Genomic DNA, 26,291 nt, shown 5'->3' on the forward strand with positions numbered 1-26,291 from the left:
CTAGTAAATAAGGAAATCAGTGCTTTGTAACGAACTTTCTTCAGAGACGGTAGTCATATTTCATGAATTAGCACAATGCTAGTGAGCTGTCTAGCAGAGTGCACAAACAAGGCCTATGAGAAGCTGGTTCCCTCATGCCCACAGGTCTTACACCAGCATAACCCAGACCCAGACCCTGTTGTAAGATGATGACCTGGCCAATATTTCTGGTAAAGGGACAGGTAATAAATACTTGACTGTACATATACAAAGAAAGTGAAAAAAATGATGCTTTTCTTACTTGCCACATTGGGGCTGGAACGGTGATCAGCTCTATTTTTCATCAATCTGTCATCACCAGGCAATTTCTTTGGTTCACTGTACTCTGCCCAAGGTAGCTGAGGACTCTCTGGGGAGCCATTTTGAGCTGAATTATTATAGAGCTCAAAGCCTTCACTCTTTGGTCGGGGTTTACCTGAGTTACGACGATCTGAAACTGAAAACAAAGCATGTTCACTCCCCTCTTCTCTTCATTGGTTCTAAGACTATTGTATTTTGGTTCAATAGACAAATTAACCAATTTTTAAATTTCATAAAACCTGTTCCCAACAGAATAAGATGTTTTCAAATATCCTGAGAATACTGGAAACATTTCACTATACTGACATCTGTGAGAAAAATACATTTTCAAAGCAAGCTTATCTTCTGATGGGCTAAAAGCTTGCCTGCTTAAGTAATAACATAACCATTTTTAAAGGGAACTATCAACACATTTCTGTTAATTCTTTGTTTCTCTTTTGGTGCTGGTCCTTGGGCTTAAACTCTGGGCCCTGCACTATCTCTTGGCCTTCTCACTGACACTCCACCCCTTGAGCCACAGCGCCACGTTTGGCCTTTTAATAGTTAACTGGAGATGAGTTTCATGGACTTTTCTACCCGTGCTCACTTCAAATCATGATCTTCAGATTGTAGTCTACTGAACAGCCAGAACTACAGGTGTAAGCCACCAGCACTCAGCTACTTGTCTTTTTTTTTTTTTTTTTTTTCGGTCTGTCGTGGGGCCTGAACTCTGGGCCTGGGCGCTGTCCCTCAGCTCTTCAGCTCAAGACTAGCGCTCTACCACTTGAGCCACAGAGCCACTTCTGGCTTTTTTCTTTTTGCTTATGTGGTGCTGAGGAATCGAACCCAGGGCCTCAGGCATGCAAGGCAAGCGCTCTACCACTGAGCCACCTTCCCAGCCCTTGTCTTAATTCTGAGTTATCACCTGGTGTAGTGGCAGCATGTCTCTGCTCTAGCCTTCCACTGTGGTTTCTTGCTGATTCTGCTATGATGACCTATTTTTCCACTTGGTTTCTAGCTCATATTCAGGCTGTTATGATGCCTCTGCTGTTGCTGTTGAAGTGTTGCTATCCGTTACAGCAGTAGGTTCAAGAATATGAAGTTCCCCAAATCCTAACTTAGAGAGAAAATGGGCTTGAGCCAAGACCATACTTTTTAGGCAATGCACAGGTTAAACAGTGTATCATTTAGATTGACCTGGAAGGTCAAAGGTAACTTAAGGTTTCTCAACCAGTTCTTTTTAAAAGCCCAAGAGTTTCATTGATTTTGTTCTGAGATTTTTCTTCTCACATTATACCTATAAAACCTATTCCAGAAATAAACTGAATTTTTACTTGGAAACAAATTATATATAACATGATAATCATACTTATTTCAGCATATTCAGGACTGAATATGACTGAAATAGCCACTGATATGCAAATGCATGTATACGTGTATATATCCATTTATACAGCAATATCTTCCTTTGATAAACAATGGCCTGCACTTCTAAAGACTACTCTGAGCTTGCCTATCAAAACTCAGTTTGTTGTCTGTACTGGCTGAGGGCCTATTCTACACCAGCTACACCTGCCTAGCTCTTAAGCTATGGAAGCTCAAGAGGAGCCAACTAGCCCTATATTCAATACTGACAAAATGCCCAGTTCCCAGAGGGCTCCCCACAGTGCAGCTTGTGCCGACAGTGAGAAGAGGCTGATAAAGCAAGCGTGGGCTCCGGGGCTCCGTGGCCAGATGGCACTTGTCTCACCCTTGATCCAGTACTAGTCCTTGACTGCTTGCTTAATACACTCATTATCAATTTCCTGATTTTGGAATTGAGCCAATTCCACAGGGTTTTTTTGTGACTAACAGAGAGAGATTATAACTACAAAATACATGTCACAGTAGGGAATCAGTAAAAGCCAGTGGCCCTTGTTCCTGGTCCATACTTCTCTGCATCATGGGAGACGGCTGGTTGAGGAGGGTGGCCAGGCCGTGATAGATGGCACCTTGCTTTGCTACTTCAAGTGTGACCACAGAGCTCGTTCTTGTCATGAGTTCTGCTGCCCTAGGAAGAAAATATTCTAAGTGTAAGAAAAATGGAACACATTCATTAACTGTGGTCAAAATAACCAACACTGCTATTTGGGCAATAGTTCTAACTTCCAGACAGATTACCTTTGCCTAAATCCTTCCTCTGAATATGAAATACACAAGTATGAAAACATATCCCATGGTATCACAGTAAGAATAGTAAGATAATATTCAAAAATTCACAAAATCCCAAGCCAAGATATACTCATTTTCTCACACACACACACACACACACACACACACACACACACACACACACACACACACGCGCGCGCGCGCGCGCGTGCTCAAAATAAACTCTTTTGGTTAAAACACATTCAATGAGAAATGAAATGGCTTGTGTACTAAGAGGTTTACACTTAAAAAAGTAAAGAAAAAGCCAGGTGCTGTTGGCTCCTATCTGTAATCCTAGCTCATGAGGATGATGAAATCAGAGGAGTACAGTTTGAAGCCAGCTCAGGCAGAAAAGTCCATGAGACTCCTCTCCAACAAAGCACCGAACAAGTGTTGTGGAGCTATGGCTCAAGTGGTAGTGCACTAGAGAAAAAAAGCTCAGGGACAGCACCGAGGTTCAAGCCCCAGGACCAGCAAAGATAAAAGAAAAATAGGAGCAGGGTTTGAATATGATTTTGTTGTCTCCCAATTTAAAAAGTAAATGCAAAATGTCATCAAACATGTTAAACCGAAGCCTTGGACAAACCAGTCTGTACCTTTCCTGAGAGAGTCCAACAAGACTCCGTCCATCCACACTGAGCAGCTGATCACCCGCAGCTAGACGTCCATCCTGAGCCGTGCCACCCCCAAGGTGTGCAGATGAGTCAGGGGAAAAAAAAGGGAGAAAAACATAAGTCACATTCATTCTTCCAGCCAGTCCCAGAGTGCTGCATTACTGCAAGCACCATGACACGCTCATGTCATCTGTTCAATCCATGACACATAGAAGTGTGCTTCTCTGGAAATAATACTAACCACATCTGCAGCTCCTCCTTTCACGACAGACTTGACATAGATCCCAAGTTTGTCCTGACCAGCACCCTGTACAAAAATAAGTAAGAGCCAATAGACACATGAAGAAATGCTCAACCTCCCTAGTCATAAAAGAAATGCAAATCAAAACAACATTGAGATACCACCTCACCCCAGTTAGAATGGCTAAAATCAAGAATTCTAATAACAACAGATGCCGGAGAGGATGTGGACAGAAGGGAACCTTACTGCATTGTTGGTGGGAGTGTAAACTTGTTCAACCACTTTGGAAAGCAGTATGGAGGTTCCTCAAAAGACTCCACATACAGCTCCCCTATGACCCAGCAATCCCACTTTTGGGCATTTACCCAAATGTTCACAAACAAGACCACACTAAAGCTACCAGCACGACTATGTTTATTACAGCATTATTTACTATAGCTAAGATATGGAACCAACCCAGATGACCCTCAGTAGACGAATGGATCAGGAAAATGTGGTACATATACACAATGGAATTCTATGCCTCCATCAGAAAGAATGACATTGTCCCATTTGTTAGGAAATGGAAAGGCGTGGAAAAAATTATATTAAGTGAAGTAAGCCAGGCCCAAAGAAACATAGGTCCCATGGTTTCCCTTATTTGCAATAACTAGTCTATGTCTGAGTCAAGCAGAAAAGGTCAGATGCGTTGATGTTAGGGAAATGAACCCTAAGGTCTGTATTCAAATTTTTCTTTTCTTTCATGCGATTGTTTCTAATGCATTTATAAGATTATTTCTTTGTTGCTTTGTATGTCCCTCCCCCACGGTATAACCCCTGCTTTCACTGTATTTGATGGCGGTATAATTTGTGAAGGGGAAGGGAAAAAACAAATCGTTTAAATAGGGATACAGGTGGACCCACTGCGACAATGAGATGTACAAGTCATTATGTTGAAAATGAACTTTACAACTTTGGTGGGGGGGGGGGGGTGGGGGGAGGGAACAGGATGGGAAGGGATGGGAAGGGGAAACAAAGGAGGAGGCTACAATGCTTGATAAGAAATGTACTCATTATCTTGCCCATGTAATTGTAACCCCTCTGTACAGTATTTTCACAAAAAAAAAAAAGTAAGAATACTGAGAGCACAATAAGAAATGCAATATGCAAGAAAGCCAGCCCATGTACACAGATATCTGTGACAAAGTCCTAGGTCTTATCTTCACATGAAAACAGAGCTTGAAAAATGGTATCTATAGAATTAACACTCTTCCTGGTTAAAAAAAAAAAAAACAACAACAAACAACAAACAATAAAAATTAGTTTCTAAACTAATAGGATATTTCTACTTTATGGTAAATTTCAAAGAACAAATACCCTTTTAAAAACCCAGTTACCCCTAACATCAGTTAATAAATAATAGACTTGGAACAGAAATTAACTTTATCCTTATGCCCTTGCATGCACATAGTAAAATAGAAGAAATAAGAGAAGAACTTCTTCTTATTAACAATAAGGGGGGCACAGGAGTAAGAGAACCACGCAGAAAGCAGTCCACTGTAATTCATACCCTAGCTAAATATTAAAGCAAAGCTCCATCCACATAGAATTGTTATAAAATAAAATTCTGTGAGATTTAGATACCATAATTATGAAATCATCAATATTCTACTTTACAACCATAACAAAAAAATCAACTTTAGATCACTTATCAGAACTTTAAAGGAAGCAATCATATGCACAATGCCAACAGTTGTGTATATACATTTTTAAATCACAACAAAGGGAGATCCATATATATTTGAGTAAGTTATGAAACACTGTATCATTCAAGAAAAATTGTAAGAGGGTTTCAAAAAATGAGATGTATAATGGTAGCAACAAATGACTTATTAAAGTAAAATTTTATAGTATCTTGGAAAGACTTCATTTTCCCTTGCAACTTGTTCCCATTTTCACCCTTTAACCTATTAACAACTCTTAAGTTTACGAAGTTCACTTTTAAGGCCTGACACCCTTTCCCCTGGGACGGGAAGCTAGGGTTGGGGAAAGAAGACACGTATGTGGTAAGCATCCAGAGAATGGAAGACTAGCACACAGTACATGACTAGTTCACGGCTATAAAACCATCTATTATATACCTCATTTTGGAAAAATGTATAAAATTTTTACCAGCATACAATAATGGTTTTAGGATGTTATTTCATATATGCATTTTACATACTTTGATCACCTGGGAACCTCATTAATAGTGCTTACAAGGCAAAACAGAATTGTTTTCTCTCTCAAATCTCCTGAACATGTAAGAGTAATGCACTGTCTGTTACCTGTTTTTGGAGACATTCTGGCAAATGGGAAAGCTCCTCCACTGACTGATCTGCTCATCTCCCCAAACTTTCTCCAAAAGCAAAGCTGAGTAGCAGCAGCTTGCTGCCTATAAAATGCCGTCACCTCCTGGACAACACACTCCAGCTGTGAAGCCCAAGTTCCAGTACAGACCCAACCCCCCCCCCCCCCCCCGCAACTGCGGTTAATCTCACTGAGAGCTGAGAGCTGCCAAATCTTCTCACCGGCAGAACACTTACTTACCTGACCCCACGTGCTCTCTCAGAGGAGGAAAGGAGGACATCTCTTTCTCACTGGAGTGCCTACAGAACTTTGTTTCCCTGGGTCAGGCAGTTACGACACCCTGTATTATGGCTACTTACACAATTATAGGATGTAACTTCTGGAATACTGGGTATTCTGTCCTCTCCATGGTAGCTTCCAATTAAGCTGCCTTACAGTAAACTACAACCTAGTAAGTGCCTTATTTCAGACTTAGGAGCTAGGCACTGCAGGGTATCAATGTGTAACCCTAGCTACCTGGACGCTGAGACCAGAGAACTGTGGTTTGAAGCTGGCCCTGGCAGAAAAGCGCCTAAGATCCCTTCACAACTCACAGCTGGGCCTACAGGCACAGGTCTGTTGTCCTGTTTACAGTGTGCAGTCCAAAAGAGGAATAGGGTGTGGGTCAAGAGCTAGTGGCTCAAGTTTGTAACCCTATTCACAGAAGCAAACATCTAAGGTCCTTCTTCTGAAGGCAGCCCAGGCAGGAAAAGTCCATAGACTCTTATCTCCAATTAACTACCAAAAGGCCAGAAGTAGAACTGTGGTTCAAGTGATAAGAATGCTAGTCTTGAGCAAAAAAGCTCAAGGACAGTGCCCAAGCCCTGAGTTCATCCCAGGACCAGTACAGATGGGGGCCGGGGGAAGAGACATATATTGGCCTAGACACACCAGTCTGAGCAGGAAGCTAGACACAATTTAAGCTCAAGTGGTAGGTAGTGCACTAGCCTTGAGCAAAAAAGCTCAGGAATGGCACCCAAGCCCTAAATTCAAGCTCTAGGACCGTGTCTCCCCCCCCCCAAGTAAATAATATGTGCCCATATTATATATGACTAAGCAATATATGTTTGTGAAAATGTCTTCTTTACAAAGTTAGACACACTAGGCATTTGAGACCATGGCACCAAACATACCTTTTTCAGGAAGGGACACTGAACCCCTTTACTTCAGTAATGGACAATGAAAAACACACAGGATTTAAGAAATGGTATTTTTTTTGTGTGATAGGAATTCATTGGACTCCTAGGTTATAATTCCTTCTTTTTAAATCTAAGGAAATTGAGTTCATAAGTAATCTGCTTGTTACAAACCGAAGTTTTGAGGAAATAAGTACTCATGATTATTTATTAGAGCCCTTGGGGTCTCTAATAATCCACTGGAGTCTAGGAAAATTACCAATTCTTATTACAAGTCAAGAAAAGCATTATTGAGTATGTGTTTTTTTAACTCTTAGAAGAGAAAGATGAGAAGACAGATTATTAGCAAGTAAAGTAACTAGATCCAGTACCAACTTCTCTTTGGATACTTTGGATCTTCCAAATGCATTCACACCCTACCCTACTTACCCAGGGGTTGTTTTCTGCCGTGGACTGCCTCACCCACATTCTAAGAGCAGGCTGCCTTCCCTGCTGCCCTCCCTTCTTTGCATGCACACGCCTGCTCCGTGAACACCTGGCTGCCTGGCTCCACCACAACAGGGCCCTTCTTCCTTCTACCTCTGCCACGTGAGTCCTGCCTAAGCATACTTCATGCGCAGCTCACAGCCACAACTGACTGTAAAAAGTTGTCAGTACAATTGTTAGATGGAAAAGTTACAACTCTACTAGTAATTCTTTTAGAAAAGCAAAATTATACAAGAGTACCTGGAGACGAAAAGCCCTAAAGAATTTCTAACCATATCCATCAAGTAAATATGGCTACTTTCACTCTTAAACACAACCTTTGTCCAACTGCAGGATATCCATTCTACCAGCTTGGCCACACTGTGTACAGGAAGCTCCCATTCATCCTGAATCCCACTGGGATTGGTCAGCCACTGGACAGGTGCCTAGCCCGCTTAGCCATAGCAATTCCTGAGTTATCCAGAGCTCTCAACACCAGCACACTCCATCTGAACAGAAAGGGTAGTGAACTTTCTTTTTTTTTTTTTTTAATTTTTTAAAGAAATGATAATGGGTGCTAACCCAGAATTTAAAAAACTCTGTAAAACTTACTAGAGAAATAGAAAACCACTTTGTTACTTATAATTAACAATGTACAATAAAACCCAGCCTCGTAAGATGAAACTAAAAATTAGCCCTATTAATAGCTCATACTTCACACGCATGCAGATATGCACCTGCACGCGTGCGCACACATACACACACAGAGCTCATTATAATTTTATCCCTTCCCTAGGTAAGAAGGAAAATAGGACCCAGAAGCCCGTCAAGGCTGCATATTCAGGCTGTATAGGTGAAAGGGTCCTGGTGAGATGGATTGACGATAAGGCTGCCCCACACAGCAGACACCTAGTCAACTGTGGCTACCGAGTACCTGAAATAGTGCGAGCATGAAATGAAATCTCCTAACACAGCCAGATTTCAAAGACACAGTGTAGTAAAATACCTTATTAATAACGTTTATACTGACTATATACTAAAGTAACATTGAGGATATTGAATAACGCATAGTATAAAAATCAATTTCACTTGTTTTTTTTTAAGGTAGCTAGCAGAAAACTTTAAAATTACCTGTGTGCCTCACATTGTTGTTCTACTGAGCAGCTACTCTAAAACAGAAACATCCTCAGTCTTAGAGTTTACTAGGAACCACACATGATAACTAATCACAATTATGCAGACAACCACCGAACAAGAGCTTACTATGATATATACACACTCACATCACACTGATTTTAACTATGAAAAAACACAGAACCACTGAAATTGAGAATAGGCCATAATAAATATATAAGGGTAAATAATTTTAATAACTATTTGCTTCAAAGTCCCTAAACATGCTATATTTAAAAACACACAATTGGGTTTTATTTTAATTATTTGTAAACTTAAAGGAATAGCAAAAATCAATTAGGACTGCCCAGTTCTCACTGAACAAGCCAGATCCTTTCAAAAATAAAGGGAGTTTTTAGAAAGCAGTTATACATATATTTCCAAGGGCATCAGGAATGACAAATTCTGCTAAATATAAATTTGGAATGTACTTAACCCAACTTAAATATCACAGACAATACTTTTTCACTTCAAACACATCAGAAGCAGGCAGGTACCTATAATCAAGCCTAGCTACACAGGAAGCTGAGAGTTGAGGAACACAGTTCAAAGCTAGCCCAGGCTGGAAAGTCCGAGAGACTCATCTCCAATTAACCACCAGAAAACTGGAAGTGGTGCTGTGGCTTGAGTGGCAGGGTGCTAGCCTTGAGCACAAAAGCTCAGGGACAGGGCCCAGGCCCTGAGTTCAAGCCCCAGGGCGGAAGCAAACCAAACACACACATTTTCCTTCTAAATCACTTGAGGAGGATAACACAATGCAGTACCGCAGCAGCAGCAACAGCGCTCACTGCCCCCGTAGGAACACGGAGACTGACACCAACGGGCACCAACGGCACCAACAGCACCAACGGCACCAACAGGCGACACTGAGCAGAGGCTGCAGCCTGTCGGCTCAATATCCCAATCTTAAAATGAACCTTGTGGAGAGGTTTCTTCCCTTTGAGAGAGTCAGGAGGGTAGGAAAATGTTTGGATTATGGAGGGAGGAGAGAACAAACATCTACATTTTACCAGTATGAAGTTAGAAAGAGTGAGACAAGACAAAACAACAAAATGCCAGAAATGAGAAGGAACTTCCTAGCTATACAGTGCACCCACTCCCCGCCTCAACCCCGACTTAAAGACACGCACCGATTTTGTGGTCCGAGGCTTGATGAGAAGGTGGAGGGAGGAGGAACAGGGCTACCCCACAGCTTGCTCTCGACTCTCCTCACAACCCTTCCAGAAGCCTCTAAGGGTACAGGTCTGTCTCCCTCACGCGCGAGGAGACACAGTCTCCAGGAGCTCCAGACATCCCGGCATCAAACCCAAGCGTATGTGGGTGTACGTATGAGTAATGGCATAAAAACATCATTAAACACAATAAAAACACACACACACACAAGGAACAGGAGGAAAATGTGCCTGCCAAACAGCACAGGCTCAGTCCTATTGTTCTCAGGTAGAGGCCCAGCCTGGACTCCCCAGCTGCCAACAATGGAGTGATTGTGTGCTGACAAGACCAGGAACACTGAAACCCCAAGGCACGTGCAATGCACGGCTGCACTCACCTGCCCTTCTCACAGGGTTTCTACCACTTTATTTCCAGCCAGACAAACCACCAAAGTCCACACTAGGATTTAAAAAACATTCTAAAGTATTTAATAATTCAAATTTTATGTGAATTCTCCCTTGGAACCTCAAAGTAAGTTATCCTAACAGACAGTATTGTAAATGAAGGAACTGAGCTTGATTTCCATGAGCCAACCTCCACTCCAGCTCTGTTCCTTTACCTTTCGCATTGCATACAAAACAAATGCACCTCATCTTCCATTGTCCTCTCTTCACAGAATGAAGGAAATGAACCAGACAGGATGTTCTGCAATTGGGCCCACAGAATCTTGCAGGGGGTTCATAAACCCTCAAAGCTATGTGCAACCTTAGGGAACGTTAATTTCACAAGGTAGAAATGTGCAATGCTTTCCTTAGATTCTCACAGTTGGGAGAGACCCACAGAGGGTCACTAAGTACTACATGTGTGGGGCTTTTCGGAAGCCCTAGCCCTGCTGCCTGAAGAGGGGCTGGGTAGGGCGTCATGCTCTACGAGTGACAGGTAGTGAGTGGCAGGAGAAGCCTTTTACCAAGATCAGCTTGCAAGGAACATGGGAGGATAGAGACCTGAGGAAACTCACCACCAAATACTCTCCTCCCAACCACTCACAAGACTAACAACTTACCGTATGATTATGTATTTTAATAGTGCAATGGGAGTTAGTGTCTCGATGCAAGAAATCAGCACTTAGGCCACAATCCTAAAACCAGTGAAAGAATTGTCTTTTATATAATTTGCTATTTTGCCTTTGGGACAAAATATAAAATACTGTTCCAAATTTCTACGTAAGAGCCACTATGGACACTGTGTCACTTTGTATAGCCAGAGAAAGACCTTCCTGGCTTTTCCCAGAAGCTGCCTGCCTGCCTGCCTGCCTGCCTGCCACCGTGGTGGGCTTTTCCCCACTGTTTTTCAAAGGAACCGGAACATCCTGCCTCTCTTTCTTTGGCCAAGTCTTTCTGATACAGTGTAATAAGGCTATAAAAGAACAACAGAGAGGAGGTCTCCAGTCTTTTTCAAAGGACTAATTACAGTGTGTTTAAGAATTAGACTTTCAAATGGTAAGAATAAACACTATAAATATTGCCTATATTTTAAAGCACAGGAATCTTTTGGTTTAAGCTTAGATTCAAAACTAAAAATCAGTATTTAGATTAAAAGCTATAACATCTTAAGGTTCTAATTAGGCATTCATTCTCAGATAAAATATTCCTAGTACTTTATAAATGAACAGCTTCTATGTGTGCTTAAAATAAAATCAGTTTGAGAGAACACCCACAGTAAAACTACCTAACATAGCCAAAAAAATTACTTGAGCCTCCTTGGCCAATTACACGGCAACACTTACCAATATTTAAAGCAATTTTCACCATACTATAAATTGCAGAATTTTACATATGCTTTATATTTTTATGAAACTTAAGAATTTACAACATAAACGGAGAGAACAACAACTATTTGGGTGTGTAATTATAAGCTCTGGTTAAATGGTTCTGCAAGAACAAGTTAATCATTAGCAAGTTTAAACAAGCAGATGTGGGAAGAGAAGCCTTCTTAAAACATCAGTTTGCAAAGAACATGGAGGACAGCGACCTGAGGAAACTCACCACCGATGCTGTCCTTCCAACCACAGAGAACCACATTTCCATCCCTAGGACTACAACAGTGTCTTGAGATGAAAAAGTCGTCTAGTCCTCTCAGTTTTCAACAGCCAACACAGCTGGCCCAGGATCACCACATTGCTGAGCTGGAAGCTAGGACACTGTACAGCATTTATCGACATGAGCTAGAACCAACGCAACTTTCAGACTTACGCAATGAGTCAACTCTTTAATCACTTTGTACTTTATAAAGCTTTAAAAAAGAGCTAGAAAAATAAAAAGGGAATTGTTTATATTTTTAAAGCCCAAATTAAACAGGAAGCATCATGTTGTCCGGCAGATGAGTAAGAAGCAGCATGCTGAATTCCCAAAAAAACCAATGCTTCAGCAAGAAAACTGCATGCCGACACTGTACACAGATCATCTGGACTTCATCAAAATCAACCACCATGTAGAAATCAAGGCGGGGAATTACCATCAAAACAGTTCAGGGTTACAGCAGCTAAGCTCTATGCCAATTAAAAAAGAGAAAAGGCCCACACTGGACACAAGCCCAGAACAAATAGCAGAAGCACACAGACATAGGAAGGCGTACCAGCTGACAGGAAAACAAACAGGGCTGAAAGGAAATGAGACCCACAAGGACACAGACAGCCACTGCTGCTGTGTGTGTGACCCAGGACCAAGACTGAGTGCTTCCCAGAGCTCCTTTCTTAGTACATGAGATAACCACAACCAGCACCAGCCTTCAAGGGAAGGAAACAGGCCTGCAGAGGTACCTGGAAGAGACAGTATCTGAGAGGTGCAGCATGCCCCTAGCGCCCAGGCACCAAGGCAGAAGGCAAGGCTGGCAGTCCTAACAGTGACCTACCCTGCACTGAATATGCACCAGCCATCTCAAAGGTAAGTCAGCGCCATCACTACCACCTGTGAGGACCCACGCCCCTCTCACCTGCACCATGCTGTCCTGCAGGGTGCACACGTGAGGTAACTCTTGCTTTCTTTTGCTGGGCCTTCCTTCAGTATCACAGACGTGACAAATACGCTGGAGGAAAATGAGCTACATTAAGTAATTGGACAAAACAGTGACCACTATTCATTCATCTGTCTCATTTCAAGAACAGGCTAATTAATATAGTATTTCATATCTGAAAAAGGCACACTATCCACTTAACAGACCATTATTATTTCTTTTACAGCACCGTATGTCAGCACCAAAACTTGTCTCTATCTCTAACCTTCTGAGCTCCGCTATCCAATGTTCTGCCAGAAAACATGCCCACTTGTCCAAGAGGACCTCCCTCTATCTCAAGTGTAAGGAGCCCACCCCTGCCCCTCTGCAGATTCCCTGTCTCCAGAGGTCCAGACATCAGTTAGTGACACCTCCATGTACCCTCTACTCAAGACAGAATCAGGGTTCATTTCCTTAGTTCCCCTGTATACATACCATGGCGTTGAATTCATTAACCCTACTATCAGCACTGACCGCAATGTTAGAACTTGTCAGCCCTTCATTAAGCTTCAAGAGGAAATATGGCTTCTCAGAGGTCTAAACTGGAGTGGGGTAGGCCCCAGCAGCATGACATGCCTGCCACAGCGGGCCTCAGCCACCTGTGCTACCAGATCTCTCTCTCACCTGGAAAGTGAGTGCTGCTGAAAGGCTGTCAGCCATACTCCACAGAGGGGAGCCATCTGAACGTCATCATGCCACATCTGAACACTCACGGGCTGCCTTTCACATACAATAAAATGCACAGCTCTGTCGAGTCTCACCATCCACAAGGCTCTAACTCAGGGGCCATCAGTAACCTCACATGTTCTTACGAATGAAATGTATTGGACAATAGCCATGCTTAATCCTCACTAACTGTCCTATGGCTGCCTGCACAGTATGGACACAAACCTGCCAAGTGCTGCATACTTACAGCGCTGCTGGCTCATGCCTGTAATTCTAGCTACTCAGGGGGCTGAGATCTGAGGATCGTGGTTCAAAGCCTGCCTGGGCAGGAAAGTCCCTAAGACTCCAATTAACCATCAGGAAAACACAAGTGGTGCTGTGGCTCCAAGTGGTAGAGCACTTGCCTTGAACAAAGAGCTCAGAGACAGTGCCCAACCTGAGTTCAAGCTCCATGACCAACAACAACAGAAAAAGAGAACACTGGCCAACTGCTGACTGGCCTATTCCTGAGGCCTCTCAACTCCTTCAAACATGGTTGCCTTCACTGCCTGCACTCATACCAGGCTGGGCTTAGAGTCTTTACATGGCTTCACTTCTCAGAGTTCCAATCTGCCATCTTTAACCTGGCAAGCCCAACTTGTCCTTCAAGCTCAGCTCAACACTGTGTCACCCGCCTCGCCTTCCCTGATGACGCCACTGCAGAGTTTCCACACTCGACATTCAAGAATCCCTGCATAAACAATGATCTACAATGCCATTCCTCACTCCTTTTTTTTTTTCTGCCTTATCTCTCAAGTGATCAAGAAGTATGTTCTGATGAAGCAGCTAACTAGGATTACAGATACTCTTGGCAGAACAACACATTTTGCTAGGTAAAGACTTCATGAGTATTAAACCTATGCTTTGTCTTACTAAACCTATTTTTTAAGCTGAAAAAGTAACTATCTTAGGACTGTTCTCTTTTCATAAGCTCTTTACCACTTCTACCTTTAAGTTTATGTACACTATTAGTGTGGAAAAGATTTGGAGAGGCCAAATAAGAACAAAGTGAAAGCTATCTAACTTCAGGAGAAGAGGAGGAGGCCGTGCCTCCTGCTCAGGCTCCTTCCGTCAACGCTTTGGGGAGCACCCTGCTCTGAGGGATCAGCAGTCCTGGTCCCTTTCTTTCCAGAGGGGCTGGAATAAGTAGACTGTTGAGGGAGAGATGGCAGGGGGAAAAATTACCTCAGAAGTTGGAGAACGGTGGGTCCTGAAAAGACTGCATAGCACATCTGGTTGGAAAAAACTTCTTCTCTAGCCTTGTGTCTATTTAACTCTGTTCTTACCAAACTCTATTATCACAATTCTATGATCTAACTGTGTTACAGTTACGAACACCGTTAACACCGCTGTTCAAATCTCTTCTACGAATCTTTTGAAATACCTTTCTTTATATAGGAAACAAGAAAAAAACTAAAGATTGAAAAGTGAAGAATCACACTCTACTTTGCACACAACGAACATTCCAATCTCTTCTTGAGTAAATATTGTTTTATCAATTAGCTACTACTTTCTTATTTACATTTATTTGACTATTCATAACAACATAAGGAACCTGGTCTGCGTAGCATTGCAGATTCCTCAAGATTCTGTGAGGCTGATGAAGATCAGTACTTGTGCCACCTCAACACCTACTATATCCTCCTCTTACAGCTGAGTAGGAGCAAGGATTTCATCACTTCATCCATGACACAGCTTTGTTCTACAAAGCAGGTACAGAGGGCTGTTTTCCTTAACAGGCCTCCTTGCTTACAAACAAGTGGTACCTAGAGGAGTGACAGCTGAGGCTGGGGTACAAGTGACCAAATGCAGGGCTACCACCTGGTGTGCCACAACCATGCAACAGCACAGGGCACACGCAGGGAGATGCCAGCTACAAGCAGTTCAGGAGCACACCACCCCAGGACTGGGGTACCACCACCGAGGCTTTCTAGCAAAAGGTGTGCACCTTAGCCAGGTGCCTCTTCCACTCCTCCCCCTGCCCCCCCCCCCACGCCCAGCTTTCAAGCAGGGCTCCTTACAGTGGCAGGTTTCTCCACCTGCCACCTGCTCATTATCTCAGCCTGACATACCCTGGGGAAAACAGAGCGTAGGGGCGATGCCCTTTTCTTTAGCCTACACCTTCACATAAATGAACAAAGGCTGGCTGTTTAAGCTTGGCTTTCTGTCCTAGCCCAACAAGGACAGAGGTCAACATGAAGAAGAACAACCAGAGGACACAGGAGAAGACAAGGAGTCTGAGTGAAGCCCAAGTTCCCTCCTCCCTCTACAATGTAAAGAAATGAGGCTTCTTGTGTATCAGTACACCAGACCAGAAACCAGAATGCAGACCTGAATATATACAAAGAAAGTTGTTTTGGACTGAGAGACTTAAAAAACAAAGCAAAACAGTGATTTGCAAAAGAACTATATACATAATAGGAAGTATAGAAACTAAAGCTGTTTTGCTTTTCCTCGCAGTAATGAGGATCAACTCCAGAGCCTTGTGTGTGTTAGGTGATGTTCTACTACTGAGCTACATACCCAGATTTAAGTCCTCTATGTGTATCTACTGGAGTACATGGAATTGATCCTAATAGGTGTGGATACACATGTGTGTATGTACATGTATCATACATATTCATCATACATACATACACACACACACACCATATATATTCCCTCCTGAAAAATAGACACTGATTCTATAGGCAAACAGGAAAACCAATGCCATGCTGACACTTTCTTTTCATACTTCTCAATCATGTGAAGTGTGGCCTGTGATCAGGATGACAGGGACAAGCAGAAATCTGGCCTGGGGAGGATAGGAGGCTCTCATCTACCCAGTGCCTGTCACAGGTGACTCCACATGACTTAGAACTTCCTAGATGACGGACACACAAGTTCATCCTGCAAAGAGCTTGTCCACAGTCCCGGACTCTTGCTCGGGATGGGCCCAGAGGAAGCTTCCCCAATGTCAGTGTCATCACCGTCTCCTCTGTCATTTTCTCTCAAGTGCAGACACAAGGAAGTGCAAGCTTGTCCACATGTCCACCCAGAGCTCTGACGGTGGCTGTGTAAACAGGGCATGCATGCAACCTGCCTGTGCCGTCTCTCTCTCCATCACACATTTCTCTCACGCCTTCTCTCTAGGTACTTATTTCAGGCATTAGCTAAAATGCCATTTCTTCCAAGATGACCCATGTCTGCCTACCACCCACATCCTATGATTCAAAATCATTCAAATGTTAAAGCTGTCATGGAATTTCTACTGGATCTTGGTATGAATAAAATTTTCCTCCTATCTAACAGTGTTATTTAAATATATAGACAATTTATTAAACTTCAAAAATACGTGACAGAAAATGCCCATTCTTTAAAATTAAAGAAAAATCTTATTCAATTTTGTCAACAAATAATTCTCTCTACTACACAGCAGGGACTGGATTAGGAAGTGGAGATGGTAGAAAGAAAATGCTACAGAGATGACTAACAGGGAAAGAGAGTAAAATCTTAACAATGGAATTCATTATGTAAAGAACGGAAAGTAAAAAGGGACCTGCTCTGATTCTGGGACAATGACAGGAAGTATGAGCTAACAGGGAAATCCTGGCAGAGTAGAATACTAGGGTGTTTTTTAAAATGATATTGTTTTTACTTTTCTTTGAGAATGGATGTAGCTATACAGCCTAGGCCGGTCTTGAACTGGCTATCCTCTGACCTCGGTCTCAGGTGGATTCCAAGAACAGGAACAATACACAAGCATCTCATATGAAGAAGGCCTGCGTGCTTGCCACCTGCTTCTAGTTTTAAGAGCCATGACTCTAGACTATGACAAGCTCTTCACCTTGCATACATTTCATGCAATGTTGACTTCACGCTGCCCCCAGGCCTCATGTGAAATGGAAAGTTTATAAATCAGAAGGGAGGAGGGGCTTATTTATTAGTACAACCTTAACCACTGCAGGTTCCAAAGCAATGGAAATGGTGTCGAATGACAGTCTCTTTATTTCTAATTCATATGCATAACAACACAATTCTGGTACATATATACCTGACTTTAAAACTCTATAGAGATAATTCAATGTAAGCATATTTCTCAGAATACATCAGCAATGTGGAATTCAGAAGGTTTTTCGTATTGCTAAACGGTGCTTGCTAGCCATATATTCCTTAGATAGCTGCTAAAGTATTACTTTAAGCCAAATATTAGCATAGTTGATTAAAATGTTAATTAAGATTAGCTTAAAAAAATCACACTCCAATGAAAATATCTATGTCTCCAGGCTGAAGAACAATACAAGCAAACTTCACGCTACAGTCCCAACTTTCTGAAAGAAGCTTTAAGTGACAATATTAGTTTCCTATAGCTGACAGAAAAAGATCTGCTACACAGTAATGGGTGAAGGGGCTCAGGTTCTAAGGGTTATAAGAGGGTAGTGGAGCAGAATGATATGCAGTCATCCTCTAGAAAGGAATGCCTAGAGATAAGAGCCTGAAACCTGCTTGGGTTCCCATGTCCCTTACTTGCACTTAGGCTGTAAGCTCTGACATCTGCTGTGGTGAGGTGACAGAGCTATATGATCCTTCCCCTACTGTGCTGACAACTCTTGCCTTTAACATAGCTTCTTTGAGACTGCTGGGTCTCAAGGTAACACACAGCCCAGGAGCTCATTAATCAGTGAACTCCAGCGGTGTAGTGGTTTCCTTTATGCAGCGCATTTCTTTCCCCAGAAGCAGAGCTGAACACTCGCTCTCCACGCAGGGAACAGAGCACCTGCACAGCAGCCCTAACCCTTGCTGGCTTGGCTCGGGGTAGGCACATCCTCCAGGGCTCACTGTCCCTACCTTTGCTGCCACGATGCTCAGGCCCATTCCATTCTGCTTTTTCAGGGTCACAGTGATGATTTCTGGTTCCTTCCTCAGAGGCTGAGCCTAAAGAATGAACACAGAGGTTACTTTCTGGCCATAATGAAGGTATTTCCATGTGGGTACAAAGTTAGAGTCGACTGCATTTTAAATGGAAAAGAGAATGAGTAAAAGACACCCACAACTTTGTACTCTTCATGATGGTGGTATCTATGGAAATAAAGTCACCCATCATATTAAAAGTCTGGAGAAGCGGAGCTTATGTAATTAAATGTAAATTCTTCATCAGATAGTAATTTGTGAAGTATTTGGAGGGAAATGCAATGTAACTTTAGCAAAAAACGTTCTCACTATATGTATAGTTTTATATTTACAAACCAAATATAGGAAAAGTCGGAAAATGTGGTAATTACACAGATAGTTCTTTAGAAGGCAAGTAAGCAAGCCAATAAGACTACTTACTTGGAGGACAATAAATTAGATATTCTTTTTTTTTTTCCAAAATCAAAACCAATTTTAAATCTGCCTCCTTAGCAATTTGATAAATTTGGAAGATGAACAATCAGTGATTCTAAGAAAGTACCTGTTTTTCTAGTAAACCTGGTAAGAAGTAGGTGCTGTTACTTCAGATTTGGCTGAAAATAGCTACAGAGATCAATTTAAAAATGTCAGCAATATGGTTTCTTTATTAGGAATTAACTGTGATCACATATTTGGTGCAAAAGAACAAATATCAATTTAATTTTTGAACATGGCTCTAATTTATGCTCAAATCTAAACTATGCTAAGAAACCAAAATAAATTACTTTGAATTTAACCTACAAAAAAGCATCCTTGGGGGGCTGGGAAGGTGGCCCAGTGGTAGAGTGCTTGCCTTGCATGCATGAGGCCCTGGGTTCGATTCCTCAGCACCACATAAGCAAAAAGCCGGAAGTGGCACTGTGGCTCAAGTGGTAGAGCGCTAGCCTTGAGCTGAAGAGCTGAGGGACAGCGCCCAGGCCCAGAGTTCAGGCCCCACAACCGGACCCAAAAAAAAAAAAAAAAAAAAAAAAAAAAAAAAAAAAAGCATCCTTGGGCTGGGCGCACTGCTCAATTGGTAGAGTACTTGCCTAGAATGCAAAAGACCCTAAGTTTAAACCAATAAATAAAACCCTATTATGTATGTTTTGTCTAAAACTATGTGAAACCAAGTAAAATTTTCCCCAAGATGGTAACCATACCAAATACCTGACTCTTGGTATCTTCAGGTATATGTCTGAAAGTGAGGAAAAACTAGAATGCTCAAGGTGCACACATTTCAGAATTGTGCTATGAATGCTTGACTAATTCTTCCCATAACGTCCAGTTTTCACTGATCTAAAATGCTCACTTTATCACTTAAATTGGGCACATTAACTTTTACCTTACTTTTTGGGTGGCAGATTTTCACAAAATTAAAGGCAGAGAAACATTCAGTCCACTCACAGTCTAAAAACAAATAATGCAGGACTAAAAGAGAACTTTGTGTCAAACTGTACCGTATAGTTCTCATGTTTCAAAATTATTTTCTTAAGTCTGTTAAGACTACAGATTAATATTCTGACAATATATATGAAAGTTGACATAACTGTGAGCATAAGTATTCTTTATTTTTTAAAGTACTTTTTGTTTAGACCTAAAACTATATAGACATGAGTAGGCAGAAAGAACATATATATAGACATACATCATCCTCTTAAGAGGTTTGAATCAAATTATTTAAAAATGACCTTAAAATTTTTCCTTTCACATCAGTTTTCAGTGTAAGCAAAGAATGAATTTGCATTAAATTTTCAGGTGATTAGGAATCTATTTTGTATTCCAACCCATCTAACATTCTTAAAATACTTGCCAGTTCTGTATTCTCACGTATGATTTGACTCTCATAATCTGCACCTTCAAAATATATTGTCCAGGTTCCTGGCGATCGTATGTGAGGAATTAACCTGCAAAATCCTAGGTAGAAAACAAATTACAAAATGAAAAGGCATGTGACTCAACTCATGGTTTTCAACTGCCCACATATACCTAGACATGCGCCTTGTTTTCCCACTGCACACTTGAGGAGCTCACCATTTATGATCTTCCTAGTTCAGATTCTCAAATGCTGGTATAACATGCATGTGCCATCATAGCAAGCCAATGATTTAGTATCTTAATGACATTTATTTTTGTCACTTATGAAAATTAATTTACTAAACATTTAAAATTACGTTTGTTTTGACCCAACAGGATTTCAGAACCAAGGTGAGAAGTGTAAATTGGGTCTTTCCTTCTGTGTCCAAAGAACTTTTTTCTTTCTTCTGTGAGGAATTACTGAATTGCTCTGGAACTACCTCCTTAAAGGACTACTTACTACTCTGCATGAGGAGAGCCGCAATGTCATTCAGAACATTTAGGAGACTAGGTGACCTTCAATGGCATTCAAAATATCTACTTTGTAAAAGAACGGAATGAAGAAGAGAATCGGAGAATGATACCCAAACAACGTTTGCACCTGGCACACATCATACTTCTTAAATGTCTTAAAGACGTTATCTGACTTGTACATCATTCTGGGACTGGGCAGTTTCCTTATTATTTCTTTGTTGAACTTTTAATTTAAGGTCATATTCATTTAAATTTTGCAGATAAAATTTAGAATCATTTTATGTTTTTAGATAATTATTTTTGGGGTAGAATTATAATTTAGCGACAGAGTGTTTGCCTAGTATGTATAAGGCCTGGGTTCAATCCCCAGCACCAGTAGAAAAAAAAAATAAGAGTATTTCTGACATTCTCACAAAGGACAAATGGCTTATTTATAAATGGCAAATTTCTTAAACATGTCAACTTTCATTTATAGTCAAATATTACTTTGTGTTTCTCAGTAATTTTTTTTGACCAACTTATCATGTGATGTGGGCCTTGCATCATTTTATATTTTCTACAAAATGGCTGTTTTCCCCTTGCTGCTACCAGCTGAACCTTACCAAGACCATGCTGTGTGGAGAGTGCATGGACACAGCCACAGCTGGCACAGATGAGGTCTTGGCCACCCTCAGTTATCTGAACTATCTTTGAACACTTAGGACAATATTACTTTGGTTTAAAGAGATAGAAAAAGGTGTATTTAGCCTGGCGCCAGTGGCTCTCATCTATAATCCTACCTACTCAAGAGACTGAGACCTGAGGATTGTAATTCAAAGCCAGCCTGGGCAGAAAAATCCATAAGACTTTTTTTTTGGGGGGGGGGCGGGGGGGAAGGGTCAATCGTGGGGCCTGAACTCTGGGCCTGGGCGCTGTCCCTCAGCTCTTCAGCTTAAGGCTAGCACTCTACCACTTGAGCCCAGCACCACTCTGGTTTGTTTTTTTCTGCTTATGTGGTGCTCAGGAATCGAACCCAGGGCCTCAAGCATGCAAGGCAAGTGCTCTACCACTGAGCCACCTTCCCAGCCCCTCCATAAGACTCATCTCCAATTAACCATCAAAAGCTGGAAGTGAAGCTATGGCTCAAGTGGTAGTGTGTAAGACTTGAGCAAAAGAGCTCAGGGACAGCGTCCAGGCCCTGAGTTCAAGCCCCAGGACTGGCGCGCGCGCATGCACGCACACGCACACGCACACACACACACACACACACACACACACACACACACACACACACACACACGACATTCAGTTAAAAATACATAAATAATTTTACTTTTACTACTCTACGTGGAAAAGCTCGCTATCTAAATGCAATTCCATTCAACTATAACTACAATCTACATTTCCTTCCATTGCTTTAGGGACTCACAAACCTTCCCAGGTTTTTGAAACGTCAACAGTTTCATATTCCAGTCTTATATTTTTCCAAATATTAGTTTTCTATAATATGTTCTGAATCACACTGCTAATGAAAACCTTATTATTGCTTAAGGCAGGCACCCCAGCACACTTTAAAAGTCCAGGCTGGTTTTTATAATCTTTTCTCACAGAACTGAACTATAAAATGAAACAAAACGAATTAAGAATTCATGGTACTTCTGTAATCAGCATGAAAGAATAAAGATTTAAAACACTGTGGTCGTAAACATCAAACACTTCATAAGCCTTTGAAAAGGCAGTGAGAAATGCCGTGTGGGTTCCAAGAAGCTCACATGGGCTGCCCACAAGCAAGCATACCGAACTTACTAACAATTCATCAGGTTAAGACATTAGTATCTCCACATGGGTAAATGCTGGCTGTATTAAAAATATGACAAGCCGGCTAGGGCTTGTATGCTGTGAATAATTTGCTTTAGAACTAGCAAGTTAAGTCTCCCTATTTATTTTTTCATAATATTAGAGAGTTCGGCAAGTGGTAGATACTTGTGAGTGTGAGTAAAAAAGAAGCCCATCCAAGCTCAAGATCAAAACCTCAAAGCTCCTTGTAAAGACCAAAAATTCACTGTGATGACCAAACATTCACACTTGAAGACAGCGCATTCACATCTCACTGTGAAGACAGAAGAGTCACACTTCACTGTGGAAACAGATAGTCATACCTCACTCTACACTCTCCTCACTGTGAAGACAGAACAGTCACATCTGGTTGTGAAAACAGAACCCTCTCTCAGCTCATCTCACTGTGAAGACAACTATTCACACCTCAAGATGAAAACAAACCACTCACACCTCACTGTGAAGACACAGCACTCAGAGCTTACTGTGAAAACAAACCACTCACATTTCACTGTGAAGACAACTATTCACACCTCACTGTGAAGACACAGTGCTCAGATCTCACTGTGAAAACAGAAGTTCACACCACACAGTGAAGACAGAACACTCCCTGTGAAGATAGAACACTCATCTCCCTGTGAAACAGAACACCCACACCTCACACCTGTGATGACAGAATTCACACCTCACTGAAAAGACAACAGAACTCAAGAGTCCTAACCACATTAATAGTGGGAGGTTAAGCAGAGCAAGAGGGAGTGAAGAGACTGTCAACAGATTGCTGCTGTAAGGAGAAGATGGGAACTGAAGCTGGCTTTGGCTTCTAGATTGTTGAGGTGTGGAACTCATGCAAAGACCTTTCTAGAACTCGGTGGTACCCTTGCAACCTGTGGGCCCACCAGCCAGGAACCACCAGCAGAGTACAGAACACTCAGAAGGCTAGTTCAGCGGAGTGTCCCTGCTGGAACCTGTACATGTACTGCAGCCTGGACCTCCTGCTCCTCACCTGGTCCCAGGTAGGACCCGTACCAAAACCAGGGAGGGACATCCCTACTACCCCTGCTCCTGCACAGGGCTTCCTAAATCACCTCACCTCAACCTCACCTCATCTCCTCTGAGCACTGAAGCAGCTCAGCTACCTATTTTGAAAACAACACACTTCATGAAACAATTTTTGAAACAATTATTTTTTTCTGCTGGTCTTGGGGCTTGAACTCAGGACCTGATATAGTCTCTGAGCTTCTGTTCAAGGCTAACTTGACCCACAGCATCAGTTCTGGCCTTTTCAGAGTAGTTTATTGGAGAGGATTGTCCTGCCCAGGCTGGCTTCGAATTGCGATCCTCAGATTTCAGCCTCCTGAGTAGGTAGGAGTACAGGTATGAGCCAGTGGAGCCTGGCTAACAATTGTTTTTACTATAAAAATTTTTGATACCTTTGAAGATATAAAATACATGTACTGTGGTTAGTGAAATATTCACTGAAGTGAAAATGATCCTACTCCTAAGTTTATCTGCCTAGGAGCATGTCTCCATGTGTTGTTTTCAAAATAGGTAGCTGAGCTGCTTCAGTGCTCAGAGGAGATGAGGTGAGGTTGAGGTGAGGTGACTTAGGAAGCCCTGTGCAGGAGCAGGGGTAGTAGTGATGTCCCTCCCCGGTTTTGGTACGGGTCCTACCTGGGACCAGGTGAGGAGCAGGAGGTCCAGGCTGCAGTACATGTACTATTATTAGTCTTTGTTTAAACAAACTCCTATATTTGGATCCATTATTTTATTCACTGAGCTGTTCTCCGCATTATAAAAAAGTAGAAGAGTAGAAATTGAAATGTGTATTGATTTAAAAGCTCATACACTGGGAGTAACTGTGGGGTTTTCTTCGAGGCATGAGGATTTCAACTCAGAGGTCTGTACTTTCTAGGCAGAGGTCCATCTCTTGAGTCACATTTCAAGCCTTTTTGCTCTAGTTATTCGTTTCGGTAGGGTCTCACATTTCACTTAGAACTGGTGCCAACAACAATCCACATCTGGCCTCTTAAGCTGAGATTTGAGCCACTGTGCCCAGGCTAAGAGTTTTTTCAATCAGTGTTTTGTACGAGCAAAGGTCAAATGAACTCAGAGAGTGTCTCAGGTAGATTCCATCTACAGTGCTACGAGCCCTTCCATACATAGCAGGCCCACCACGCAGTGCATGTGGTACATAGCGTAGCAGAAGCTGGTGCACCTGGCCGGTACAGTGGCTCCAACGGTGGCTGCACAACACTGTGCACTCACAGAGCTGTCACCACACAGGCCCATCCAATCCTCAGTGACCTCCTGGCCCATCAAGAAATGGAGGCACAGGGTGTGATCTGTCTATAACAGCACAGCTGGCAGGTAGCAGAATTAGGACTGGAACTCCGGTAGTCTATATGCCTCTTTACTGCTTTGCTAGTCAGCACCAGTGCAAAGAGCATGGCTTGACCCTAAGTGGATGACTTGGTTGACTAGGTTCATGAAACGCAAGGAGGGGCACAAAGGTCTCCTGTTACCATAAAATGCTAGGAGAGAGGACACCCAAAAGACCTGTTACTATAATACCATGTGGGCAAAGCAAATGCTCATAGAAGGGCCACAGTACACCAGGAAGGCTTGTGTCTGAACATGTCCTATGAAATACCTGAGTCATGGGAACACAGGCTCCTCAAGAAACAGGGGCCGCCCCACAGGAGTGGCCAGCCATTCAGGCAGGGAGGGTGCAAAAATCAGCTGCACCTGGGCTGCAGCTCAAGACTCTGGAATGATCCACAGTGCTAGGCATTTACCTCTCTGGCACAGAGGATCTAAGAATTCTTGTAAGCCGTTAGGAATGTTTCTCACAACATCGCAGGAATAGCCATCTTCTGGCAAAAGAAAAGGCAGCTGCAGGTCCGGGTCCTCCTCCAGCTGCACGTCTCTGCCGTCACTGCGGGCAAGCTCATCAGCCGTATCCTCAGCAGCAGCCACCACAGTTTCTATAAGTTCCTATGAGAAAACAAGCTCTGAGTCACAAGATGCTCGCTAACGCGAACGTGAGACTCCTGATGGCAGAGGCTATTTGCTCACCCCAGCAAGCTATCCTAGTAAAGCATGACTGAGAGGTGTCTATCCAGGCCACAGGTGGGAACACTCAAAACTACACCCAAAATCTGCTCTTTGTAAAGTCACATACCTTAAATATGAAGTAAAATAGGAATTCTCAAATAGTCATAGCTTCACATAAAAAACATTTAATCACAAAAAGAAATGCTTCCCTTTTCCAAGGCAGTTTTTCTTAACATAATTAACATATTTGTTAATCAGTAAATAATCATTTTTTCTGAGAATGCTTAGTGACATTGGGAAAACCTCCTATTATGTTAAAATATCTAAAAAGTCAAGATAAAATATTTGCATGGTATTTTGCCCATTTTGAAAATATATCAAGGTACAGTGGGTAATTTACATTTAAAGATATATTAATTGCTGAGCACTGGTGGCTCACACCTGTAATCCTAGCTACTCAAAAGGCTGAGTTCTGAAGATCTGGTTCAAAGCTAGCCTGGGCAGGAAAAGTCCATGAGATTCTTATCTCCAATTAACCGCCACCAAGTTGGAAGCAGAGCTATAGTTCATGTGGTAGAGTGCCAGCTTTGAACAAAAAGGATTAGGGAGAGCACCTAAGCCAAGCTCAATTCAAGCCCTAATACCAGTAAATGTACACATGCGCACGTGTGCACACACGCACACATGCACACACACACACAGAGCCTATCATTAATACACAAGACACACAAGAAGGATTTATGAACTTTAGGTTCCAATTGTGCAGCTCAG

General features: G+C 42.2%; 1 protein-coding gene across 19 annotated transcripts in view; it reads right to left on the reverse strand.

Annotated features, from left to right (window-relative positions):
* The window catches only part of Afdn (afadin, adherens junction formation factor), a 122,755-nt gene that overhangs the window by 21,753 nt on the left and 74,711 nt on the right, over positions 1-26,291 (reverse strand). For 10 of the 19 annotated variants that reach the window (XM_070010301.1, XM_070010297.1, XM_070010306.1 and 7 more), the window contains 7 exons: positions 25,262-25,460; positions 20,131-20,234; positions 18,240-18,326; positions 3,364-3,429; positions 3,105-3,178; positions 2,250-2,368; positions 281-475 (listed from right to left, as the gene is read on the reverse strand). In XM_070010301.1, coding sequence (XP_069866402.1) covers positions 281-475; positions 2,250-2,368; positions 3,105-3,178; positions 3,364-3,429; positions 18,240-18,326; positions 20,131-20,234; positions 25,262-25,460 — 844 coding nt within the window. Of the gene's footprint in view, positions 1-280; positions 476-2,249; positions 2,369-3,104; positions 3,179-3,363; positions 3,430-12,647; positions 12,741-18,239; positions 18,327-20,130; positions 20,235-25,261; positions 25,461-26,291 lie in introns of all 19 variants that reach the window. The other 9 variants (XM_070010288.1, XM_070010289.1, XM_070010295.1 and 6 more) reach the window with 1 other exon arrangement.

This window comes from Dipodomys merriami, unplaced genomic scaffold, assembly GCF_024711535.1.
Source record: "Dipodomys merriami isolate MVZ:Mamm:240054 unplaced genomic scaffold, mDipMer1.0.p SCAF_8, whole genome shotgun sequence".
Taxonomy (NCBI): Eukaryota; Metazoa; Chordata; class Mammalia; order Rodentia; family Heteromyidae; genus Dipodomys; species Dipodomys merriami.